Raw genomic sequence first — 23,891 nt, forward strand, 5'->3', positions numbered from 1 at the left:
CATAGCTTCCCCAAACCTTTCATAACTCAAATCAGCTTTTCTTCCAGTTACTACTAACAGCCAGTTTTTTTCAGGGACAAGAATGGGTTTGGTATTAGAAAGACTGAAGGAAGTAATGAATACCTACAAGAAATTTTATAATATGTTAAACCCTATTGATAACAGTTCACTTTGCCAAGCTATCTTTCATTCTAATCAATCTGGTCTCTTTACTGTTTTTAGAATGTTCCTGTGCTTTCCAATATTCATACTTTTATACATGATATCCTGTCCGTCTTAAATGTTTGTTCCCCTTCGTCACCGTAGTTCCGTCACTAAGTAATGTCCGACTCTTTGGAACCCCATGAATTACAGCAGGCCAGGCTTCTCTGTCCAGCACCATCTCCCTGAGTTTGCTCAAAGCTCATGTCCACTGAGTCAGTGATGCCATCCAACCATCTCATCTTCTGTCACCCCCTTCTCTTGCCCTCTATTTTTCCCAGCATCAGGATCTTTTCCAAAGAGTCTTCCTCCAAATCTTCCACATTGCTACCAAACTCTCCTATCCAAAACAATCTATTTCTCCTTTAGGACCATATAATAGGCAATTACAACACTCTCACATACAGCTTTGTAAGGGGTTTCGCAGGTGGCACTAGAGGTAAAGAATCCATCTGCCAATGCAGGAGATACAGGAGATAAAGGTTGGATTCCTGGGTCGGGAAGACCCCCTGGAGAAGGAAATGGCCACCCACGCCAGTATTCTTGCCTGGAGAACCCCATGGACAGACGAGCCTAGCGGGCTTCAGTCCCTGAGGTAGCAAAGAGTTGGACACGACTGATGACCTAACACTTCTGTGTTAGCTCGTTCTTATACTTTTTCTCTCTTAAGGTATTTAATAAATATTTCTTTCCAATTATATTTCAAACTTATTCAGGACAGACAGGCACTATATCTACTATATATGTCTTGCATCTAATATAGTTTTATCTCTTTTGGTACCTCAAAGATAGTGCCTTTATATAGTAACTGTTCACTAAACAATCATAATTAACAGGTTAAAAATTCTGCCTTCAAAATGACTTAATATAACATGCAAACTGACTTAATCAATTTAAAAAACAGAAACTATCTCTCAGAAAAAAATACTAAGACATTTATACAGAAGAGATGTAGGAGGTCTGGAGTCCAGGGTCTTGCTCCTTAACACAGATTGTGCATCTAGCAGTTTGAAACATCAAATATTTCTAGAACCATCAATCCACTGAAAAAGTGAAGCCACTTCTTAGCATTATAGATCCTATTGTCGTTAATTCTTCTAACCTAAATGTATAGTATTTGGTCAACCAACAATCACTATTTGAACACCATTATGAGCCAACCATATAGTCATAACCTCTCAAAGGGTTAAGACTGCAGTTCTTAAAAGTATTTGCCAGTGTAAAATTCTCCTATGTAATTAACATACACCCCCTTCATGGAGACTTCACCATCCTCTCCTGCAGAGGTCCGCCACACAGCACATAGCTTTTGTTCTTCGACTGTGTTCTAGAACAATGCTCTACAAGCTCTCTGAGCTTTAAACTCAAAGATAACTGCAAACACATGAAAATATTTTTTTATTCTTTTAATTTCACCTTGTTTTTTAAAACAAAGGCTATTATAAATCCAAAACCAAATATTCATTATAACTAATACATCTTAAGTTTTGTTATTTGTTAAATGAGTTAATTCAAAGAGTATCTTTGAAAACTGAAATACTTAAGCTCTGTAATTTTTGAGAGTTGTGTATGGGAAGAGAGATGAACATAAAATACAAATAACCTCACTTATATCTTCACTCTCATCTTCCCTTTTTAGATGTACATTAAGAGCTGTTCCAGCAGGCACCATTTACGATCAGTTTCAAAACTCGTGAGGCAGAAGTAAGATGTTCAAAGGTTAACAGATTTTTGGGAAAAAGAACAAAGTACTACAGCTTGGTGCCTTCTACCCCAGAACTCACTTCTCCCCACACCCCAACACCGGGGAATGTAGGAGTCCAGAACAGAGAAAAGAGGACTGCTAATAAAGTCAACAGCAAAAAATTGGAAAGAAAGTCTCAAAATGAGCAAAATCTTTTTTAAAAGCCCACACTGAATTATTATATTGGTTATATACATATGCTTGAGCCTACCCCTGGTCATGAGTAGCAAGTCCAGGAGACGGTGAAGGACAGGGAAGCCTGGCGTGCTGCAGTCCATGGGGTCTTGACTGAGTGACTGAACAACATTGTAAAAGCTGAAATCTTTACCTCCAATTGGCCAATCTGTCTCACTGGGGCTGGTAAAGCATAACCTGAAGCTAAAATTGCCCAACTGAAGGGTGCCTGGAGGGATAAACAGGACTTCAGGAGAACTTGCCAGTCCTGACATGTTTATATATTGCTTAAGGGTTACAACAGGCATATATTATGTTACTGATTATTAAAAAAGTAACATATAGTTAATTCCCTGGTGGTCTATTGGTTGGAATTCTGCATTTTCCATTGCAGGGAGCACAGATAGGATCCCTCGAGCTGTGTGGCACGGCAAAAAAAAAAAAAAAGTAACATACATTGATATAATATATAGAGGTTTGTGTATATATAGATTTCTCGTGTACAATTTCTTCAGCGATATTTCAAAGATTCTTGGAGTTCCAAGGCCCAAAGGCCAAAACACCAGGAAGGATTCAATACCTGGAGTTTAATAATCTCTGCCAATGGTGGCTCAGACGGTAAAGCATCTGCCTGCAATGTGGGAGACCCGGGTTCGATTCCTGGGTCGGGAAGATCCCCTGGAGAAGGAAATGGCAATCCACTCCAGTATTCTTGCCTGGAAAATCCCATGGACAGAGGAGCCTGGCAGGCTACAGTCCACAGGGTCGCAAAGAGTTGGACACGACTGAGCGACTTCACTCACTCACTCAATCTCTACAACTCAATCTCTGGTTTGCCTAAATCTCTTCAGCCAAAGTTTTCCCCATCAAACAACTAAAAAACAAAGAGCATAAAAACTGCCAATTTAAAAAATGTATATACATTAAAGATGAAAGAAGAATTAGAAAGATAAAACTCTGAACTTAACAGTCAATAATATTTGAAACTTATTTTTTCTGAGAGAATGGTTGATTTAAAAAAATAAAGTAAAAAATTGAAAAAGGTAAAGAATTATGACTATGATAATATGGACAACTGTCCCATGAAACCACAACTCATCATTTCACCACCTTAAAAAAGTCAAGTATGAAAAACCAGTAACTATTACAATAATGATGGGGGTGGGGAGAAGTCTTTTGATGAAATAACTGGCACCAATATTAGAGCAATAATTCTGAGAAGTATATTTATGCTGGCAAAGGAAAAATAATTCATTAAGTCTCAAAATAGCACTTTTCATTTCCCTGACCAGAATTCAAAAAAGTGAAAGAAAGAGAAAGCAACAGGAAAATCAAAATCAAAGGACTTTCCATGTTTTAATTAACAAAAATAGTTAAGAATATACTAAGCACAAAGTTTTCCCATAGCTACGAAAAAACGAGTAAGTTATTTATATTAAATAACTAGACTTCTTGCTTGTTCTTAAAGAAGACAATCTCTTTCTAATTAGAAAAGCAATTATATCAAAACTAGACAAAAAGTTGAGATATAGAAAAAAATATAAACCAGAAATGAATTAAAAAAAATAGCTACACAAATTATGGGATCATTGCAAGAAACTTTTCAGTGGCTTGTATAGTTTAGCCAATATTTAAATCTCCCTGCTTAGCTAGTGGTTGGGCTGCCAATAACCTCAACTACCTAAAACATGGGTGTGAACCACTTACTGCCAGTGTTCTCCAAGACTGAGAACTGGAACAAAACAAGCTGCTTAACTCTTGTAATCCTTAATTTCCTCATTTGTATTACTGAAACCAAGCAGGACAGTGTACAGGCTCCAGGACCTGGGGAGCCTTTCTGTTCAGTCTTCATGACCTTTCCTGAGTTCCAAAGGGCAAATTCAAACAGCTGCCAATCCAGGAAGGGAAGGGATGCAGCGTTAAGGGACCGAAAACCAGAAAACAATAGTAAGCCTTGGAGCAGGGCTCTGGTTCCAAATCAGTAATAACATCTTTAAGCTCTTTTATAGATACACAAATTAATATCTTTAAGCTCTTTTATGGATGTGAAGTGAAGTGAAGTTGCTCTTTGCGAGAGCATGGACTGTAGCCTACCAGGCTCCTCCGTCCATGAGATTTTCCAGGAAAGAATACTGGAGTGAGTTGCCATTTCCTTCTCCAGATCTTCCTGACCCAGGGATTGAACCCAGGGTCTCCCTCATTGTAGGCAGACGCTTTACTGTCTGAGCCACCAGGGAAGTCATTTTATAGATTTAAAACCCAACAAATAGAAGATGTCAGCATTCGCCATAGCACTGACCACCCAAGGCCAGACAAAAGGAACCTGATAAACTCATCAAGAAACTTACCCTGGATGAGATTAAAGAAATACAGGTCCTAATGTTATCAGCAACCCCACCCTTGAGCTATTGCTGCCTAATTCTTCATTAAATCCTCCTTGGCTGGAATTACACAGTTTTTGAGGCCAGAAGCCCACTGTGTCCCTCTCTGCCTGGCAAAGAAATAAAGCTTTTCTTTTCTAATTCAATCAAAACCCTCTCTCTGAGATTTGATTTAGCATGTAAGAAGGCTGAGATTTTGGCATCAATATGAGGCTAATTCCTCAATGATGAAGTAGTTTTAATGATTCAGGTCAGTTCAGTCCTCTGTAAGTCCAACTCTCTGCGACCCCATGGACTGCAGCACACCAGGCTTCCCTGTCCATCACAAACTCCTGGAGCTTGCTCAAACTCATGTCCATCAAGTTTGTGATGCCACCCAACCATCTCATCCTCTGTCATCCCCTTCTTTTCCTGCCTTCAATCTTTCCCAGCATCAGGGTCTTTTCCAGTGAGTCAGTTCTTTGCATCAGATGCCTATAGTATTGGAGCTTTAGCTTTAGCATCAGTCCTTCTAATGAATATTCAGGACTGATTTCCTTTAGGATGGACTGGTTGGATCTCCTTGCAGTCCAAGGGACTCTTCTCCAACACCACAGTTCAAAAGCATCAATTCTTCAGTGCTTAGCTTTTTTAATGGTCCAACTCTCACATCCATACATGCCTACTGGAAAAACCAGAGCTTTGACTAGATGGACCTTTGTTGGCAAAGTAATGTCTCTGCTTTTTAATATACTGTCTAGATGGTCATAGCTTTTCTTCCAAGGAGCAAGCGTCTTTTAATTTCATGGCTGCAGTCACCAATTGCAGTGATTTTGGAGCCCAAGAAAATACGTCTGTCACTTTTCATTGTTTCCCTGTTTGTCATGAAGTGATGGGACCGGATGCCATTATCTTAGCTTTTTGAATGTTGAGTTTCAGTCCAGCTTTTTCATTCTCCTCCTTTACTTTCATCAAGAGGCTCTTTCGTTCCTCTTCACTTTCTGCCGTAAGGGTAGTGTCATCTGTGTATCTGAGGTTATTGATATTTCTTCCGGCAATCTTGATTCCAGCTTGTGCTTCATCCAGTTCAGCATTTTGCATGATGTACTCTGCATATAAGTTAAACAAGTAGGTTGACAGTATACAGCCTTGATGTACTCCTTTCCCAATTTGGAACCAGTCCGCTGTTCCATGTCTGGTTCTAACTGTTGCTTCCTGACCTGCATATAGATTTCTCAGGAGGCAGGTCAGGTGGTCTGGTACTCCCATTCTCTCTTTCAGAATTTTCCACAGTTTGTTGTGATCCACACAGTCAAAGGCTTTGGCACAGTCAATAAAGCAGAAGTAGATGTTTTCCTGGAACTCTCTTTCTTTTTTGATGATCCAATGGATGTTGGCAATTTGATTTCTGGTTTCTCTGGCTTTTCTAAATCCAGCTTGAACATCTGAAGTTCTTGGTTCACATACTGTTGAAGCCTCGCTTGGAGAATTTTGAGCATTATTTTATTAGCATGTGAGATGAGTGCAAATGTGTGGTAGTTTGAACATTCTTTGGCATTGCCTTTCTTTAGGACTGGAATGAAAACTGACCTTTTCCAGTCCTGTGGCCATTGGTGAGTTTTCCAAATTTGTTGGCATACTGAATGCAGCACTTTCACAGCGTCATCTTTTAGGATGTGAAATAAATCAGTTGGAATTCCATCACCCCCACTAGCATTGCTCGTAGTGAGGCTTCCTAAGGCCCACTTGACTTCACATTCCAGGATGTCTGGCTCTAGGTGAGTGATCACACCATCATGGTTATCTGGGTCATTAAGATCCTTTTTGTATAGTTTTTCTGTGTATTCTTGCCACCTCTTCTTAATATCTTCTGCTTCTGTTGAGTGAAGTGAGTGAAGATGCTCAGTCGTGTCCGACTCTGCGACCCCGTGAACTTGTAGCCTACCAGGCTCCTCTGTCCATGGGATTCTCCAGGCAAGAATACTGGAGTGGGTTGCCATTTCCTTCTGCTTCTGTTAGGTCCATACTGTTTCTGTCCTTTATTGTTCCCATCTCAACATGAAATTTCTTCCCTTGGTATCTCTAATTTTCTTGAAGAAATCTCTAGTCTTTCCCATTCTATTGTTTTCCTCTATTTCTTTGCATTGATCACTGATGAAAGCTTTATCTTTCCTTGCTATTCTTTGGAAGTCAGCACTCAGATGGGTATATCTTTCCTTTTCTCCTTTGCCTTTCACTTCTCTTCTTTTGACAGCTATTTGTAAGGCCTCCTTAGACAACCATTTTGCCTTTTTGCATTTCTTTTTCTTGGGGATGGTCTTGATCACTGCCTCCTGCACAATTTCACAAACCTCCATCCATAGTTCTTCAGGCAGTCTGCCTATCAGATCTAATCCCTTGAATCTATTTCTCACTTACATGGTATAATCGTAAGGGATTTGATTTAGGTCATACCTGAATGGCCTAGTGGTTTTCCCTATTTTCTTCAATCTAAGTTTGAATTTTGCAATAAGGAGGTTCATGATATGAGCTACAGGCAGCTCCTGGTCTCGTTTTCGCTGACTGTGTAGAGCTTCGCCATCTTCAGCTAGAAAGAAATCCTTTAAGGATTAATAATAATAATGTATTTATAGTGCTTAAGACTGTGCCTGGACTCATCATAATATAAATATATACAAACTGTTTGCTACTGTAAAGCTCAAGTCCTTTAAACTGTAAGACTAAACACTGGCCAGAGAGATTGATATGTTAAATTGGCAAATTGTAAATAAGCACACTGAAATATTAGAAAGCTAATATAGTACAGTGGATGAGAGTCTAATTGCCAATGCAGGGGACATGGGTTCAATCTGTAGCCTGGGAAGACTCCACAGGCCGTGGGGCAACCAAGCCTGTGTGCCACAACTACAATCCCCTGCTCTAGAGCCCTCAAACCACAACTACTTAAGTCTATATATCTAGAGCCTGCAGTCTGCAGCAAGAGAAGCCACCAAAATGGGAAGCCCAGGCACCACAACCAAGAGTAGCCCCTGCTCACCACAACCAGAGAAAGCCCGCGCATAGCAACAAAGACCCAGTGCAACCAAATAAATAAACATTTAAACACTGTGAGAGAACAGTTATTATAGCACCCCAGTAACACCTGACATCAGGTTATTACAGTATAAGGTAGATACAAATGTTGTAATGAACCTGTATCACATGATAAAGCTTCAAATCAGTGCTCATGGATTATGACAGCAGGAAATGTGTAAATTATTTGAAAAATTCCCATCAGAAATTATTAAAGTTTTAAAAAGTCAGACATTTAAATGTCACATATCAATTATTTTGAAAATTCACTTATGTAAAACTGATCACCCATTACAGGTAAATGACTTGTTTCCTTTTTAAAAAAGAAAGGATTTCAAAACATAATCAAATCAGAATTCTTAAAATTATATGCCAGGGAACTGTCATTCATTCAGGGAATTGTCATAACTTGCAAAGCATGGTTTATTACAAAAGGAATTATATTTATTTGAGATTTCATTTTCTTTTGAAACTTGTTTTAGCAGTATTTGTAAATATGCCTTGTATATTCAAAACGACTATTAGACATCAGTGTTTTATGTAGATACAGTAATGATTATGTAACCATAAAATAAATATGTCAAGAAATATGGAACATAAATTTTCTTAGACTAGTTTAAACTATCTATATATGATCATTCAATTTATTTATAAGTCTTTTTTGGATATCAACACACAAGCTCATGAAAATATAAGAAAGTATCTCTTTAAAGTATCTTAAAAATCTGTTCTTCTGGGATTGCAAGCTGTGATTACACTTTTCAAGATGTTACAGAGTTCTACTGTAACTACTTCTTCCTTCATTCCAATTCTCTCCTCTATACTGATAGGAGAAAACTAGCTGTTACCTAAGATGTTCAATCTTACCGAGAGGTCTTTTCTAAGATTCTAAACCTGGGAATATTTGAGCAAAATCAGCTTAGGGATATAGAAAGAATGACCTCCCTAGATGGTCACCTCTAGATACCTGGAACTAAAAGAAACTTATATTTCGAAAATGTAACTAGAGAAATGAATCTCAAAATGATAATGCTGAGTGATTCAGGGCTAGACATCATTTTTCCTAAGCCTGTATAAGAATCATTTCCACTCTACACAGAGTGGGGACTGAGCTCCGGCTTAAATTTGTCCAGTATTCATCAGAAGAATCACACCCACCTAAGCCCTATCAAAAAGTAAGGGAGAAGTGAAAGCTGGAAAAGACAACTAAAGCAGTAAAATTCAGTACACTAAAGGGCTGACGACACTGGTGGGAGAATTAACCTCGGAAAGGTAAAAAAGCCATTCCCCACCCACCAAATTGAAGAGAAAAGATTTTAAAGCCAGTGAAAAATAAGTTAAAGGATTACTTACCACCAAGGTGGGTGCTGTCAATAATCCCCAAGCGAAAAACTCCAAAAAGATGACGATAACTGCATGATAAACACTAGGAGAACCTATTCCTTGAGGCTACAAAAACAAGAGTTTAAAAAGTTAACAGTGTACTCCAGAATTACCAACAGTAATGACAACAGTAGACAAATATCCATGGAGAACATACATGCAATAGATACTCTGCCAAACATCGGGATGTTCACTGTCCCTGTCCTCAAGATGATGGAGGCAGACAAAGAAACAAATAAATACATTATGTAAACACCATTTGCAATGGGAACAGGAAGTCCAGGGTGGGGGTGGGAATGTCAGCACACCAGGGGGAAGGCTGAAAGAATGGAAAGGAGGTAGGTGAGGAGTAGGAGTGGGCAGGACAGCAGCAGCCAAGGAACCTTCTTGTGCAATGGTGGTAATGGCTGAGAGCAGGAATCACAGGACTCTACACCCAGAGTACGGGCTGCGTGCTCAGAGTACTGAGAGACGAGCTAGAGGCACACAGGGCTAACTTCCAGGCTAAGGAGTCTGCTCAGTTCTGAAGGCAATGGGGAGCCACTGAAAGATGTTAAGTAAGGCTCATGATCAGATGAAAGTGTTAAGAAAATATCATCCTGGAAAAGGTATAAGAGATAGATTAAAAGGGGGCAAAACTAAGGAAAGTTATGAGACTACTGCACTGATTCCAAAACATAAATGAATTATGTTGCAAGAATCTTAACAGATACCAACATGATTTAAAAGCAGAAAAGTTCTGAGCAGTATGTGAGATCTGGGGTTTGATACACACAAGAAAGACAATACAAAATCAACTTTACACTTCAGTTCAGTTGCTCAGTCATGTCCAACTCTTCGACCACATGGACTGCAGCACACCAGGCTTCCCTGTCCATCACAAACTCCTGGAGCTTGCTCAAACTCATGTCCATCAAGTTCGTGATGCCACCCAACCATCTCATCCTCTGTCATCCCCTTCTTTTCCTGCCTTCAATCTTTCCCAGCATCAGGGTCTTTTCCAATGGGTCAGTTCTTCATATCAGATGCCTAAAGTATTGGAGCTTCAGCTTTAGCATCAGTCCTTCTAATGAATATTCAGGACTGATTTCCTTTAGCATGGACTGGTTGGATCTCCTTGCAGTCCAAGGGACTCTTCTCCAACACCACAGTTCAAAAGCATCAATTCTTCAGTGCTCAACTTTTTTAATGGTCCAACTCTCACATCCATACATGCCTACTGGATAAAGCAGAGCTTTGACTAGATGGACCTTTGTTGGCAAAGTAATGTCTCTGCTTTTTAATATACTGTCTAGATGGTCATAGCTTTTCTTCCAAGGAGCAAGTGTCTTTTAAGTTCATGGCTGCAGTCACCAATTGCAGTGATTTTGGAGCCCAAGAAAATACGTCTGTCACTGTTTTCATTGTTTCCCTATCTATTTGCCATGAAGTGATGGGACTGAATGCCATTATCTTAGCTTTCTGAATGTTGAGTTTCAGTCCAGCTTTTTCACTCTCCTCCTTTACTTTCATCAAGAGGCTCTTTCGTTCCTCTTCACTTTCTGCCATAAGGGTGGTATCATCTGTGTATCTGAGATTATTGATATTTCTTCCGGCAATCTTGATTCCAGCTTGTGCTTTATCCAGTTCAGCATTTTGCATGATGTACTCTGCATATAAGTTAAACAAGTAGGTTGACAGTATACAGCCTTGATGTACTCCTTTCCCAATTTGGAACCAGTCCGCTGTTCCATGTCTGGTTCTAACTGTTGCTTCCTGACCTGCATATAGATTTCTCAGGAGGCAGGTCAGGTGGTCTGGTACTCCCATCACTTTCAGAATTTACCACAGTTAAAGGCTTTGGCGTAGTCAATAAAGCAGAAGTAGATGTTTTCCTGGAACTCTCTTTCTTTTTCGATGATCCAATGGATGTTGGCAATTTGACTTCCGGTTTCTCTGGCTTTTCTAAATCCAGCTTGAACATCTGAAGTTCTTGGTTCACGTACTGTTGAAGCCTCGCTTGAAGAATTTTGAGCATTACTTTACTAGAGTGTGAGATGAGTGCAAATGTGTGGTAGTTTGAACATTCTTTGGCATTGCCTTTCTTTAGGACTGGAATGAAAACTGACCTTTTCCAGTCCTGTGGCCACTGCTGAGTTTTCCAAATTTGGTGACATATTGAATACAGCACTTTCACAGCATCATCTTTTAGGATTTGAAATAAATCAGTTGGAATTCCAGCACCCCCAGTAGCTTTCTTCGTAGTGATACTTCCTAAGGTCCACTTGACTTCGCACTCCAGGATGTCTGGCTCTAGGTGAGTGATCACACCATCATGGTTATCTGGGTCATTAAGATCTTTTTTATATAGTTCTTCTGTGTATTCTTGCCACCCCTTCTTACTATGTTCTGCTTCTGTTATGTCCATACAGTTTCTGTCCTTTATTGTGTCCATCTTTGCATGAAATGTTCCCTTGGTACCTAATTTTCTTGAAGAAATCTCTAGTCTTTCCCATTCTATTGTTTTCCTCTATTTCTTTGCACTGATCACTGTTGAAGGCTTTCTTCTCTCTCCTTGTTATTCTTTGGAGTTCTGCATTCAGATGAGTGTATCTTTCCTTTTCTTCTTTGCCTTTTGCTTCTGCTAGCAGTATCTTACACTGCTGCTTAGAGGTATCTTAAGGATTACTTCAGGGCTTCCCTAGTGGCTCAGTGGTAAAGAATCTGCCTGTCAATGCAGAAGAAAACAGTTTGATCCCTGATCTGTGAAGATCCCACATGCTGTGAAGCAGCTAAGCCCATGTGTCTCAAATACTGAGTGTGTCCTCCGGAGCCCAGGAGCCACAAGTGCTGAAGCCTGCATGCCCTAAAGCCCATGCTCCCCAACAAGAAAAGCTACTGCAATGAGAAACCTGTCAACTGCAACTAGAGAGTAGCCCCCTCTCATAGCAACTAGAGAAAAGCTTGCACAGCAACTAAGACTCAGCACAGCCAAAAATAAGTAAATAAAATTATATTTAAAAAATTACTTCAATTGTTGGATTTTGTATTTCTAAAGACAATACTAAATTGATAGAAAAGCAAATAACCTATATAACATTAACTCGGTGTCCACTGACAAGTCTGTGTAACAGAAAAAGAAGTTTAATCAATACATGTAACAATCTCATACTTAAGTTTTAAAAATACATTTGTTAGAGGAAACACTGACTGACACCAGCCACCCTGGCCAGGCAAGATAGCAGTCACTTGCAGAAGTTATCTTAACAAAGAGGTCCTGGTAAGGAATGCAAACTAACAAGTTATCACCAATCAAAAGAATTTGCAAGAAGTCAAAAGAAGAGCGGAGACACCAGCCTCTGTGTCCTACCAACCTGTGAGTCCTCACTAGAATCCACCTTGGCTGAGCGATGCATGAACCACCAGGACGGACCCTGAGTCAGAATGACTGGCCAGTGAAAGTGAAAGTGAAGTCGCTCAGTCGTGCCGACTCTTTGCGACCCCATTGACGGTGGCCTGCACCAAGCTTCTCCGTCCATGGGATTTTCCAGGCAAGAGTACTGGAGTGGGTTGCCATTTCCTTCTCCAGGGAATCTTCCCGACCCAGGGATCCAACCCAGGCCTCCCGCACTGTAGACAGACGCTTTACCGCCTGAGCCGCCAGGGAGGTCCTGATGACCCGAAAACAAACCCCATCACCATAACAACCCAAGACTGAGAGCCAGGCGGCAAAGCAATCTTCCTGGGCTCTCGGACCCTGCTGGTCTCTGCCGAGGCACCCGTTCCCAATAAAGTCTCCTACTTTGTCACCACGTGTGTCTCCTCAGATAATTCATTTCCAGTGTTAGACAAGAACATACACTCTTGGACCCTAGAAGGGGTTCCTCTTCCTGCAACATATTCAACATACTCAGTCTTACGTGCAAAATATTAACACTGTTTGGATTTCTCTGTACACTAAAAATGGTGCTATATCATTTGAAAAAAGTAGATGTCTCTCCCAACCTGCAGAATTTAGGTACCTGGAAACTCCCTTAGTAGAACCTGCACCTGAGGAATTAGATTCAACAGAGGTGGGGTGGGAGTTGGGAGACGTAAGAGTTGAAGGTCCATGACAAGGAATGAGTTTGTACAAGACTCATTCAACAAACACAGAGCAGCAGAGGTGCTAGAAGTAAAACACACTCCTTGATCTCAGGAGCTCAGTCTAGAGAGGAAGAAGTCTCACTATAATCATCTGCTTATACAAAACTGCAATAGAAGCGATATTAACCCATACAAGTTAGGAACCAAGAAAACGTTATTGCAAGACAATGAAGTAATGTGGACAATTACATTAGAGAAAAAAAAACAGATGAAGTAAACAGCAGCCATAGCAGTCAAAGGTTAAGGGAAGAGAGAAGAGATGGCTCTATCCTTTGTTAAGGAGGTTCTTGTCTTCACTCTAGAGATACAGGAAAACCACTTACGGGTTTTAAGCAAGAGAACTGAGTGATGAGACCTGCAGTTTTCAATACATCATGGTGATTTTCTAAAGGATGTAACTGAACAGCAAACTGCACACAGAAGCAAGCTATTTGAATCAGTTCATACAAGAGATGATGAAGGCATGAAATAGGGGTGTGGCATGGACGCTGGAGGGGAGGAAATGGATATGAGAATTCAGGATTCGAAACAGAATTTGACAAATGTGAGAAGGAGAGTCAAGACGACTTTCCAGTTTTTTAGTTTGGTTGTCTACTAGTGGAGGCTGGTAGCTTCCTAGCTTGTCTTCCCCTAGAAGGCTCAAAATTACTTCAGATTCTATATAAGACATAGCCCTTGTACTTAAAACATTTCTATTGTCCTTTGAGAGCTGATTAAAACAATTAGTCATTAGCAAATATGATGTTTGAAACCACCAGAGTAGGTGAGATAAAGTATAAAAAGACAGGTGGACTAGCTTAGTCAAGAATCACCAAGTACAGGGGTTAGGGGCATCAGGCCTCATACAGTCAGAAATCCACGTATAAATTTACAGCCAGCTCTCTGTATCCAGGCTCTCCCATCTGCAGATTCAACCAACTGCAGACCATGTAGTATTTATTGAAAAAAAAAAAAAAATCCATATATAAGTGGACCCATGCAGTTCAAACCCACATTCATGGGTCTACTGTATTGGGCAGAGGAAAAGAAACTCATGAAAATAAAGAAGGAGCCATCAGAGAAATATCACGAAAATCAAGAGAATACAGTGTCACAGGTGACAAAGGAGCAGTTTTAGAGAGGAAAGAATAATGCCCAGTACCAAACAGAGCAAGTATAGTGAGACAAGGTTAGGGAAAAAGTCCGTAGGATCTCATAAGCTCCAAACTAGTTTTGTTCATCATCACATATATTCAATACCTATTAGAATATGTAGAACTTCTCAGGGCCTTTAACACACTAATGCATATTATGAATCTCCAGAAAGCTACAGTATGCACTGTTTTCCAAATGTGACCATGAAATCCTTCTGTCTTATAAAAGACTGGTATGTCAAAAACACCTGAGTTTCTTAGACAACTGTCTGGGAAATGCTAATAAAAAGTAAGATGATAATTACATGACAATGTGTATAAATACACACATAGAGCCAAAAGCCGGGAAGAAAATAAGCGTGTTAAAAGTGGCTGCTTCAGTGAAGCAATCAATCACTCAAGGACAGCGCTGGGAAAACTTCTCAGAGAAATAAGACAGAGGTAGTGGGGATGGAGCAAACTGTATAGATACAAAACATATTTCAGAGACAGTATAAGCCCTCAGTTTGGGGATGACTAGATGTAGCAGAGGAGGGTAGAGAAGATCGAAGATGAAAATATTTCAGTTTCTGCCTAGTCAGTTGGACAGTGAGGAAAGAGGAAAGAATAAAAGATCAATTCGTTTTAGGCATATTGATCTGAGAAAAACATGGACAGCATTAGCTGAATTTAACGAAAGCGAGGTAAGATGCGAGAAACAGCAGAAGATTAATATCTTAACTAGGTAAAGCATTCATGAAAACCAATACAAAAGTACTTAAGACACTATAAAGAATATAAACAATTTATAAAACAGCTCATAAAATTTTATCAAGGAAATAACCACTCAGAAAAAGTTTCACCATAAAGATGTTCATAGCAGCATCACTTATAGTAGGAAATATATAAATCTAAACATTCAACCTAATTATACATCCTCTAATCAAATCATGGTATATAAATCATAGAATAATACGCAGCCAAAAACTGTTTATGGAGACTCTATAATGACATGTAAACATGTTTATGACAATGTTAAATTAAAAAAAAATCAAAGCAGCATATAAAATTGTGTATGTAGAATAATTTCAACTATGAAAAACAAAATAAAAACCTCAACGTTAATAGTGTTTATACTAGGTAGTGATTTTAAGTGACATAAAATTATTTATTATATTGTTCTGAGTTTTCTAAATCTTTTCTAATAGGCACGATTGTACTTTAAATAAGAGAAAAATGTTTTATTTATCTAAGAGGAAAACCACTATGTAAAACTAGAATGGAAAAGATAGGTAGTTGTATATGCTTGGCCCTCCTAAGCCATTCTCTCATATGTCCCCAGGGGTGGGAGAAAAAAGTGTGTGTGGGTGTAAGATGGCATGGAAAAAACTGTAGAAACTTCTTGATTAATCCAATATTTTAAAGCAGGGCAGGGGGAGAGAGAGTTCCTTGCCCCAAGGGACTGGTAATTTTGAGAGCTGTTATTATATACATATCTATCTATCCTGTTTTAAATAAATTCAAAAGTAATATAAGATCTTAATAAAATTGACAAATTTTAAAAATATTTTGCTAGTCTGCAATGACAAAAAGTTCGAGGTAGGACTTTTGACATAAGGCTGGTAGGTTTAATGGAATAACAATCCAAAATCAAAATTCCAGGACAATTTGGAAAGAATACAAGGGTCAAGGCCTGAGGAGAAAGACCAGGGAAAGAGGGTTAACAGACAGGTTAGGGGGAAAATATCTGACCAGTGTTACAGCATCAAGACTACAAGGTTCAGCATAATGAGATCATATCAACAGATGAGATTTGAGGATTCTTGAAAGAATTAAAGAGGTACAATGTGAAAAATTCTGGATAAACGAACACATACCCAACCCCAAATGCCAAGATATTCCACCTAAAAACATAATAATTATTGTATAAAAAGTCCATTCAGCTGAGTAACTTCTTTCTTATGGAGGCATGAGACATGGTTCCATGGCAGTCACCTCTAACTTCAACTCAGAAGTCAGGGGACAAACCCCTTTAACTCTGAATCCACTCTCCAATCTAATACCCATTTCTCAAAGCATACTTTCCATTGGTAATGTATTTCGTTTCATCATATACGCTTTTGGCTAAGCCTTTTAAAAATCTACTTATTCTATCCTTTAACACTTGATAACTTTTACAGTTGCATTTTGCTTTGTAAAGTAGCTGTTTCATTTTATTTAAGCTAAACTTTACCTTTCTCATGCTCATGCTCTCTGAGGCAGGCCCTATGCTTTATTCTTCTACAATCTAGAGCATGCAATACATGCACGGCACGAAAAGTGCTTAATAAGTGTAGAAATGAAATGAATTACTCTGTAAGTCTCCTCTACCTATCACTTTAGGTATTCAGTATATGGTTACTGTATTTAAACATTGTTAAAAGGGCAATACATCCATTAATGAGATTTGCAACTTCTCCCCATCCTCTATCCTCTGATGGGGCTTCCAAGTGGCGTAGAGGTGAAGAAGCTGGTGCCAATGCAGGAGATGCCTGAGACATGGGTTGGATCCCTGGGATAGGAAGATCTCCCGAAGGAGGGCATGGCAACCCACTCCAGTATTCTCGCCTGGAGAATCCCATGAACAGAGGAGCCTGGCGGGCTACAGCCCATGGGGTCACAAAGTCGGACACAACTGAGTGACGGAGCGCACACACACACACACACACCCTCTGATATCCCACAGTTCAATACTGTATCATCTCTCATATGGGTTTACTGTACATACACACGAGATTAAAATAAAAATCATTGAAGACTTATAGTGATTTACATTCATAGTCTTATTTACCCCTCCTAACCTTTCAAGTTACATATTACTATCTCCACTTTAGAGTCCAATATACCAAGTAAGAGATGGAGCAGTCAATCCAGGCAACTGCAGAGCTCAACTCTGGAGCTACACTAGTTTCAGTGGTTATGCGCTGCATGTATTATCATCACAGACTGTTACTCACCTAGGAGTAGGGATCCAGCCTTAACCATTTTAGTATCTCTCTGCATAGCCCAATGCCTAACATGGAAAGGGTATTTCATGCTCATGGATCAGATAACCCTTATTAAGAGAGTCATTAAGCTACCAGATGACTTAAGTAAGTCACTTTACCTCTCTTACCAATTAGGGGGTAAACTATTAATTTCCTACCTAAATCCTCATCTAATTCTCAAATTCCAAGTCTGTAACTGCCCAATAAATACGAGTTTATGAATCCAGCAGCTGTTATGGAGAATACTGACTGTAATAACTTATGTTATAGTCCTATCAATGAATCAGGGACTTATACGGGTTTTTGGCCAGGAGAAAGAAGTCCACTAGTAACTGGGCATTATAATCCTACTTGTTAAAAGCATAAGAATCAGCGAAACTGAGGCTCTTTTTTCAAAACAACGGCCTAGACTATTAAAAAAAAATCAATTGATATTTTTTAAGCTTAAAAACCAAACAAAAAGCTATTCTAGACAGAAGATACATGGCAGGTAAACATAATAATGCTACATCCAAAAAAGACTATAAAGTAGTTATTAGGATTATTGGGGAAATATGACTATGAACTACCCAAGAGTGTTTACTACCCAAGAGTATTTTATCAATGTTCAATTTCTGAACATGGTGATTATATTGTAGTTATGTGGTTCAATTCAATTCAGTTCAGTTACTCAGTCGTGTCTGACTCTTTGTGACCCCATAGACTACAGCACACCAGGCCTCCCTGTCCATCACCAACTCTCAGAGTTTACTCAACTCATGTCCATTGAGTTGGTGATGCCATCCAACCATCTCATCCTCTGTCATCCCCTACTTCTCCCGCCTTCAATCTTTCCCAGCATCAGGGTCTTTTCAAATGAGTCAGTTCTTCGCATCAGGTGGGCAAAGTATTGGGGTTTCAGCTTCAGCATCAGTCCTTCCAATGAATATTCAGGATTGGTTTCCTTTAGGATGGACTGGTTGGATCTCCTTGCAGTCCATGGGACTCTCAAGAGTCTTCTCCAACACCACAGTTCAAAGGCATCAATTCTTCGGCACTCAGCTTTCTTTAAGTCCAACTCTCACATCCATACATGACTACTGGAAAAATATCCTTATTCTTAGGTGATACTTTTAGGGATAAAGTATCATGATGTCTACCACTAATTCAAATGGTTCAGAGAAAAAAAAAAAAGAAAAAAGCACGCACAGAGAAAGGAAAAACAAATGCAGCAAGATGTGAATAACTGTTGAATCATGACTCTATGGGATAGCCAAATAAATATTCAGTATGTTATTTTTGCAACTTTTTGTAGTTTTGAAAATTCTCAAAATAAAAGTTGGGGAAAAAATAACAAAAACCAAAATAAAGTATAAAGAATTTTGAACTTAAAATTTAATATTGAGAAGCTACTAATCAAGAATGAGAAAGATGGGAATTCCCTGGAGGACCAGTAGTTACAACACCTTGCTTCCACTGCAGAGGGCATGGGTTTGATCCCTGGTTGGGGAACTAAGATCGTGCATGCCTCTCAGTGTGGCCACAACAACAAACAAACAAAAACGAATAATGAGGATAAAACAAATCTTCAAAAAGAAATGCTGAATTTTCTCTGAACAAAACATAACTAAGTTGACTAAAATAATTTAATGTAAAAGTCTTGTGTGTACACATACACACAAAAATGCTTAATCACAGACATCTAAGACCTGGAACTTTTCATGGAAGAATACTAAAAAAAAACACAATTCCTAAAGAGAATGCTGTAACTGTAAGCTGCTCTCATAGGATCCTGACACATTATGGAATAACTGGAGGAAATAAGACTTTACTGCTAGAATTTGGCATCATGCTGTGTGTTTTCTTATTTTCTGTGACTTTAATCAGGCAAGGTAAGTTTCACTACATTTGTCACAAAAAGAAAACTGTTCCTTAATTTCTTCAAGGTATGAATCATTGTAAACATGCAAAGACACTACTATACTAATTAAGGGCCTTCTCGGGTGGCGCTAGTGGTAAAGAACCCTTCTGCCAATGCAGGAGACAGAAAAGACGTGGGTTTGGTCAATCCTCGGGTCAGGAAGATCCCCTGGAGGAGGCCTGGCAACCCACTCCAGTTTTCTTGCCTGGAGAATCCCATGGACAGAGAAGCCTGGCAGGCTACAGTTTATAGGGTTGCAAAGAGTTGGACACGACTGAAGTGACTTGGCAAGCATGCATACTAATTAAGTCACTTTGGCTTAATCTGCAGTGAGCCTTTAAATTACTTACTGACATGTTATGGATCAATTTTAAAGAGCTAGTCAATATTTGTATATTGTCAGAGAAGTGAAGAGGTATGGGTTAGACTGCTCCTAAATAGAATGAAATACACTTATAAATATTCGACAAGAATATAGTGAGATCAAGTTTTAACTTAAAAAAATTTAAAAAGATCTACAGCTTAAGATTGTTATTGCTACCTACATATGATTTTTATTTTTTGGCCACACCACACAGCACATGGATTTTAGTTCTCCCATTAAGGATCCAATCCACAGCTTTTGTATTGGAAGCACGGAATCTTAACAACTGGACCATCAGAGGAAGTCCCATGATTGTACTGTTTTGAGATAAATTTTGAAAAGATAAGTAAGATGACAATCTATTGCAGCACTCTATTCTTAAGAGGAAAATATGTGGCTGGCTGTTAAATCAAGTTAAATCATCATTACATTAAATGCTTATCCTCATGAACACCGAATGGGTTACACAGTTGAAAATAACTACAAACTAAGTTCACTAAAAAGGTAAAATAAAATTAAAAGTTAAAAAAAAACAAAACACAAAACCATTAACACAAAACTCAAACTGTCACCAATGTCTAGGATAGAGCCGAAGCTCAAGAATGGTCCTAATGTGATCTCTGATTACTCAATTTATATAGCTAAGTGATGAAATATCGACCACCTCTTGTGAAAAAGACTCCCTAAGAAGTATTTCCTGTGGTATAATTCATTACTGTATTTATACACTATTGAGAAAACAGAGCTATTATTAAGAATAAGCTACTGCGACCTGGTATTGAAAGAGATGAACCTATTTTAGGGATCCTGATACATGTACCCTGGCTGAAATGGTCAACTGTTACTTTAACTGACACTTCCAATTCAAAATAATGCTAAAAGACAACTTCAGTTTTAAAATAATTGAAAATTTACATCATATATACTTGTCAGAATGATTTTTGAGAAAAGCTATTCTTCTTCCTAAACTTCAACACTTCACTATAACTGAATTCCCACAGATGATGATGGGAAGCAGGTTTTCAAACTATAGTAACACAAACTGGAAATATAAATGGAGAAAACTGCTTACTCATTTACCCCCAAACCCCAAAGCACGTGTTGACTCACAGAGGTAGACAGGTAAATCATTCATGGTTCTGCCTGCCACAAGCTTGCCATGGACATGTGTACATCCTGATGTTTCTAGGCAAAGGCTAGTGATATCAAAGAACTGCTTTTTGAAAGGCACGGCCCCCTTCCTGGCTTACTTGCACTCTAGAAACCAGTGGCTGCTCTCTGGGGGTTCAGAGAGCTATTCTGCAACTCCTTCAGTCACCCTAGCAGGTGAAGAGCGCAAAGGATCAGAGCCTAGGGCCAGACTTCTGAAATGGTTTTTGACTCCTATTTATTGTGAATAAAATCAGAGAAATCTGGTACTCTGCATCTCTGGGCATATTTGAAATGTCAATTTTACTTTTGTCAGGTACTTCGAATAAGTCAGTTCACATGTGCTTTACTTTCTATCTGATCTTTAAACTCACTTTACGAATTCACTTGTGAAAAAAATCTACATTTTTTCACTTTATCAGAGATGTAGTCTCTGTATTCACAAGACAATAAAAATCAGAATAAAAAACAAGCAAACTTCAAAAATCATAAGAAAATTCTTTTTGATAATACAAATAACTCATGTAAATAACTCTGAGGCTCTTAGGCTCTACCAAGAACACTTATAAACAACCTGGAGGTTCAGTGGCAAAGAGTCTGCCTGCCAACGCAGGGGACGCAGGTTCCATCCCTGGGGAATCCCATGGACAGAGGAGCCTGGGGGTGGGGTGGGGTGGGGTGGTGTACAGTCCATGGGGTTGCAAAGAGCCTGACACAACTTAGTGACTAAACTAACAACAAAACATAGTAATGATTTAACAACAAAACCAGAAGCATTCTAAAATGTCAGAATGCAGTTTTAATTTAACTCTCCTCAATGGTCTGCAATGAATAAGAGATGTGGAAAAATGTTACATACGTTAAAACATAACTAAACACAGTAATCCTGTGTATGCCTGCTCAGTGGCTTCAGTAGTGTCAGACTCTTTCGACCTCATGGAGCCCACCAAGCTCCTCTTGTCCGTGGCACAGTCCAGCAAGAATACTGGAGTGGGTTGCCATGCCCTCCTCCAAGGGATCTTCCCAATCCAGGAATCGAACCCATGTCTCCTGCATCTCCTGCATAGCAGGCAGATTCCTTGCCCACTGAGCCACCTGGGAAAGCCCAATTCTACGTGTAAATGATTCCAAAAGCAAATTCACCGATTACATCACAGTTACTTTCATCAGTAAAATGGCATATACTAGATGACTGACAGTTAGAGTCACTCAGTCATAGCCGACTCTGTGACCCCATGGACTGCAGCCCCGCCCCAGGCTCCCCTATCCACGGCGATTCTCCAGGTAAAGATACTGGAGTGGGTTGCCATGCCCTCCTCCAGGGGATCTTCCCAATCCAGGATCAACATTGTCTTCCACATTGCTGGGCGATTCTTTACCAACTGAGCCACCAGGGAAGCCCAGTAAATATTTATTTAATTTAACCTGTGAAACTATTCTTTAGTTACTTACGTTGTTTTCATACAAAACAACTGTTCTTAAACTTTCAGGAAGTATGAAACCTTAATGGAATTTCCCTAGAGAGAGGTACAAAGAAAATTTTACAAATAACTTCAGGGTGAACAAACCCAAGTTAGGAACTCCTGATATAGAATTACATACTCATATAATGTACCTTAATTGCGTACTACTCAAATAGACAACCTATTAGTCAGTCTTACCTAGGCTTCAGAGCCAACTGAAATACAATTTCAAGCAAGGAAAAACATTTAGTAACTTATGATTAACCTGGCTTGTTTAGAAAGGTTCACTTCTTCAATTGTTAAAAACTACAACAAATATGTGCTAGGTTTTTGATAAATCATTAACAATTCATTACTAATTTTGCTTTACGAACATTACAACTGACTGATCAAGCTTAAAAAGATGCCATTTGCAGGGGACAAAGCAAAATAATCTTAACATTGTTGAACACTAGGAAAAAAATGGAAGGGGATCAGGTCAGTACCATTGGCCAGGGATGTGAAGCACTGTTCAGAGCCTGTCATGTATGACCATACAGCCTCAGAGACCAAGGTGTTCGTAACAGTAATCTGATCAATTTTAGATAGAGAAGAAAAACAAATGTGATTTTAAAACAATTTTTATGACTATAATAATTATATGTATTTTCACTTATGGCTAGAGTAGATTAAAATACAGTGTAAAAAAATTACCCTGGCACATCAAGAAACAGAAATATCCCCTGATTATATATAGGAATGAATAAAATTACACTAAAAAATGATCTTTAGAAATCAGCTACTCATTTTAAAAAATCACTCTAAATGTGTTTTTATCACTTTAAATTCACACAGTAGGCCCTGTGGGATTAAATGATGCATAAACAAAGTCCCTATTCTAAAGAGGTGTCCAGTGCTCTGAGAATGGAAAGTGCAGCATAAGGGTACAAAAATGACAAATGATAACACCCTATGCGCACATCCCTCAAAAGAAGCATTCATTTATTCTCTATGCCCTCTTAAAAACCTACTGCTGGGGTAAAAATTGTGTTTTGTGTCCAAAAGCAAACTATAAATTCACAACTTTAATAAATACCAAGATTAAAAAAAACAAAAACCTGTTCCAAATCTCACAAGATTTAACTGCTATAAAGTGAGTTAAAAAAAACTTAAGAGGTAACAAAATAGAACTTTACAAGGAAAAAGGAAGTGTGCTTCCTGAACACTGCTTCTTTATCTTTTAGAAAGAATATTAATCTCAAATATTAATTGATTTTACAAAATACAATTCTTTGCTGCTTCTATTTTGTTGATTGTATGAAGAAATTAAAATATTAAGTCCTTATGACTGGTAAAGGCACGAGTGTTTTTTCAAGCCATTTCTCTCCCATCAATGAAGTTCTAACCAAGTTTGACAACTCATAACTGATATAATCAAATGTTTTTAATGTTTAATTAAAACATGAGATCTGAGGACTTGAATTTCAAAGGTTCTTTTTTCACCAAATGTCAAAGCTACGACATCTATAGATTTGACAGTTACTAAAGGTATACAGACTTCCCTCGTGGCTCAGCGGTGAAGTGTCTTGCCAACAATGCAGGAGACCAGGGTTCGAACCCTGAGTCGGGAAGATCCCCTGGCAACCCACTCCAGTACTCTTGCCTGGAATATCCCATGGACGAAGGAGCCTGGTAGGATACAGCCATAGGGTCACAAAGAGTCGGAGACGACTGAGCAACTTCACTTTCACTTTCAAAGGTATATAATGAAATTGCTACATATGTCCCAGGCTTTCTAAATTTTAGCATACTGACTGGGCAATATTCTGAAATGTCCAA

The 23,891-nt window shown here is 38.9% G+C and overlaps 1 protein-coding gene across 1 annotated transcript in view; it reads right to left on the bottom strand.

The window, feature by feature from the left end:
- Window positions 1–23,891, bottom strand: part of MFSD14A (major facilitator superfamily domain containing 14A) — a 48,125-nt gene that overhangs the window by 22,884 nt on the left and 1,350 nt on the right. The window contains exon 2 of the mRNA XM_040232234.1: window positions 8,905–9,000. Coding sequence (XP_040088168.1) covers window positions 8,905–9,000 — 96 coding nt within the window. The remainder of the gene's footprint in view (window positions 1–8,904; window positions 9,001–23,891) is intronic.

The sequence above is a fragment of the Oryx dammah genome, unplaced genomic scaffold (assembly GCF_014754425.2).
Source record: "Oryx dammah isolate SB20612 unplaced genomic scaffold, SCBI_Odam_1.1 HiC_scaffold_28, whole genome shotgun sequence".
Lineage (NCBI taxonomy): Eukaryota > Metazoa > Chordata > Mammalia > Artiodactyla > Bovidae > Oryx > Oryx dammah.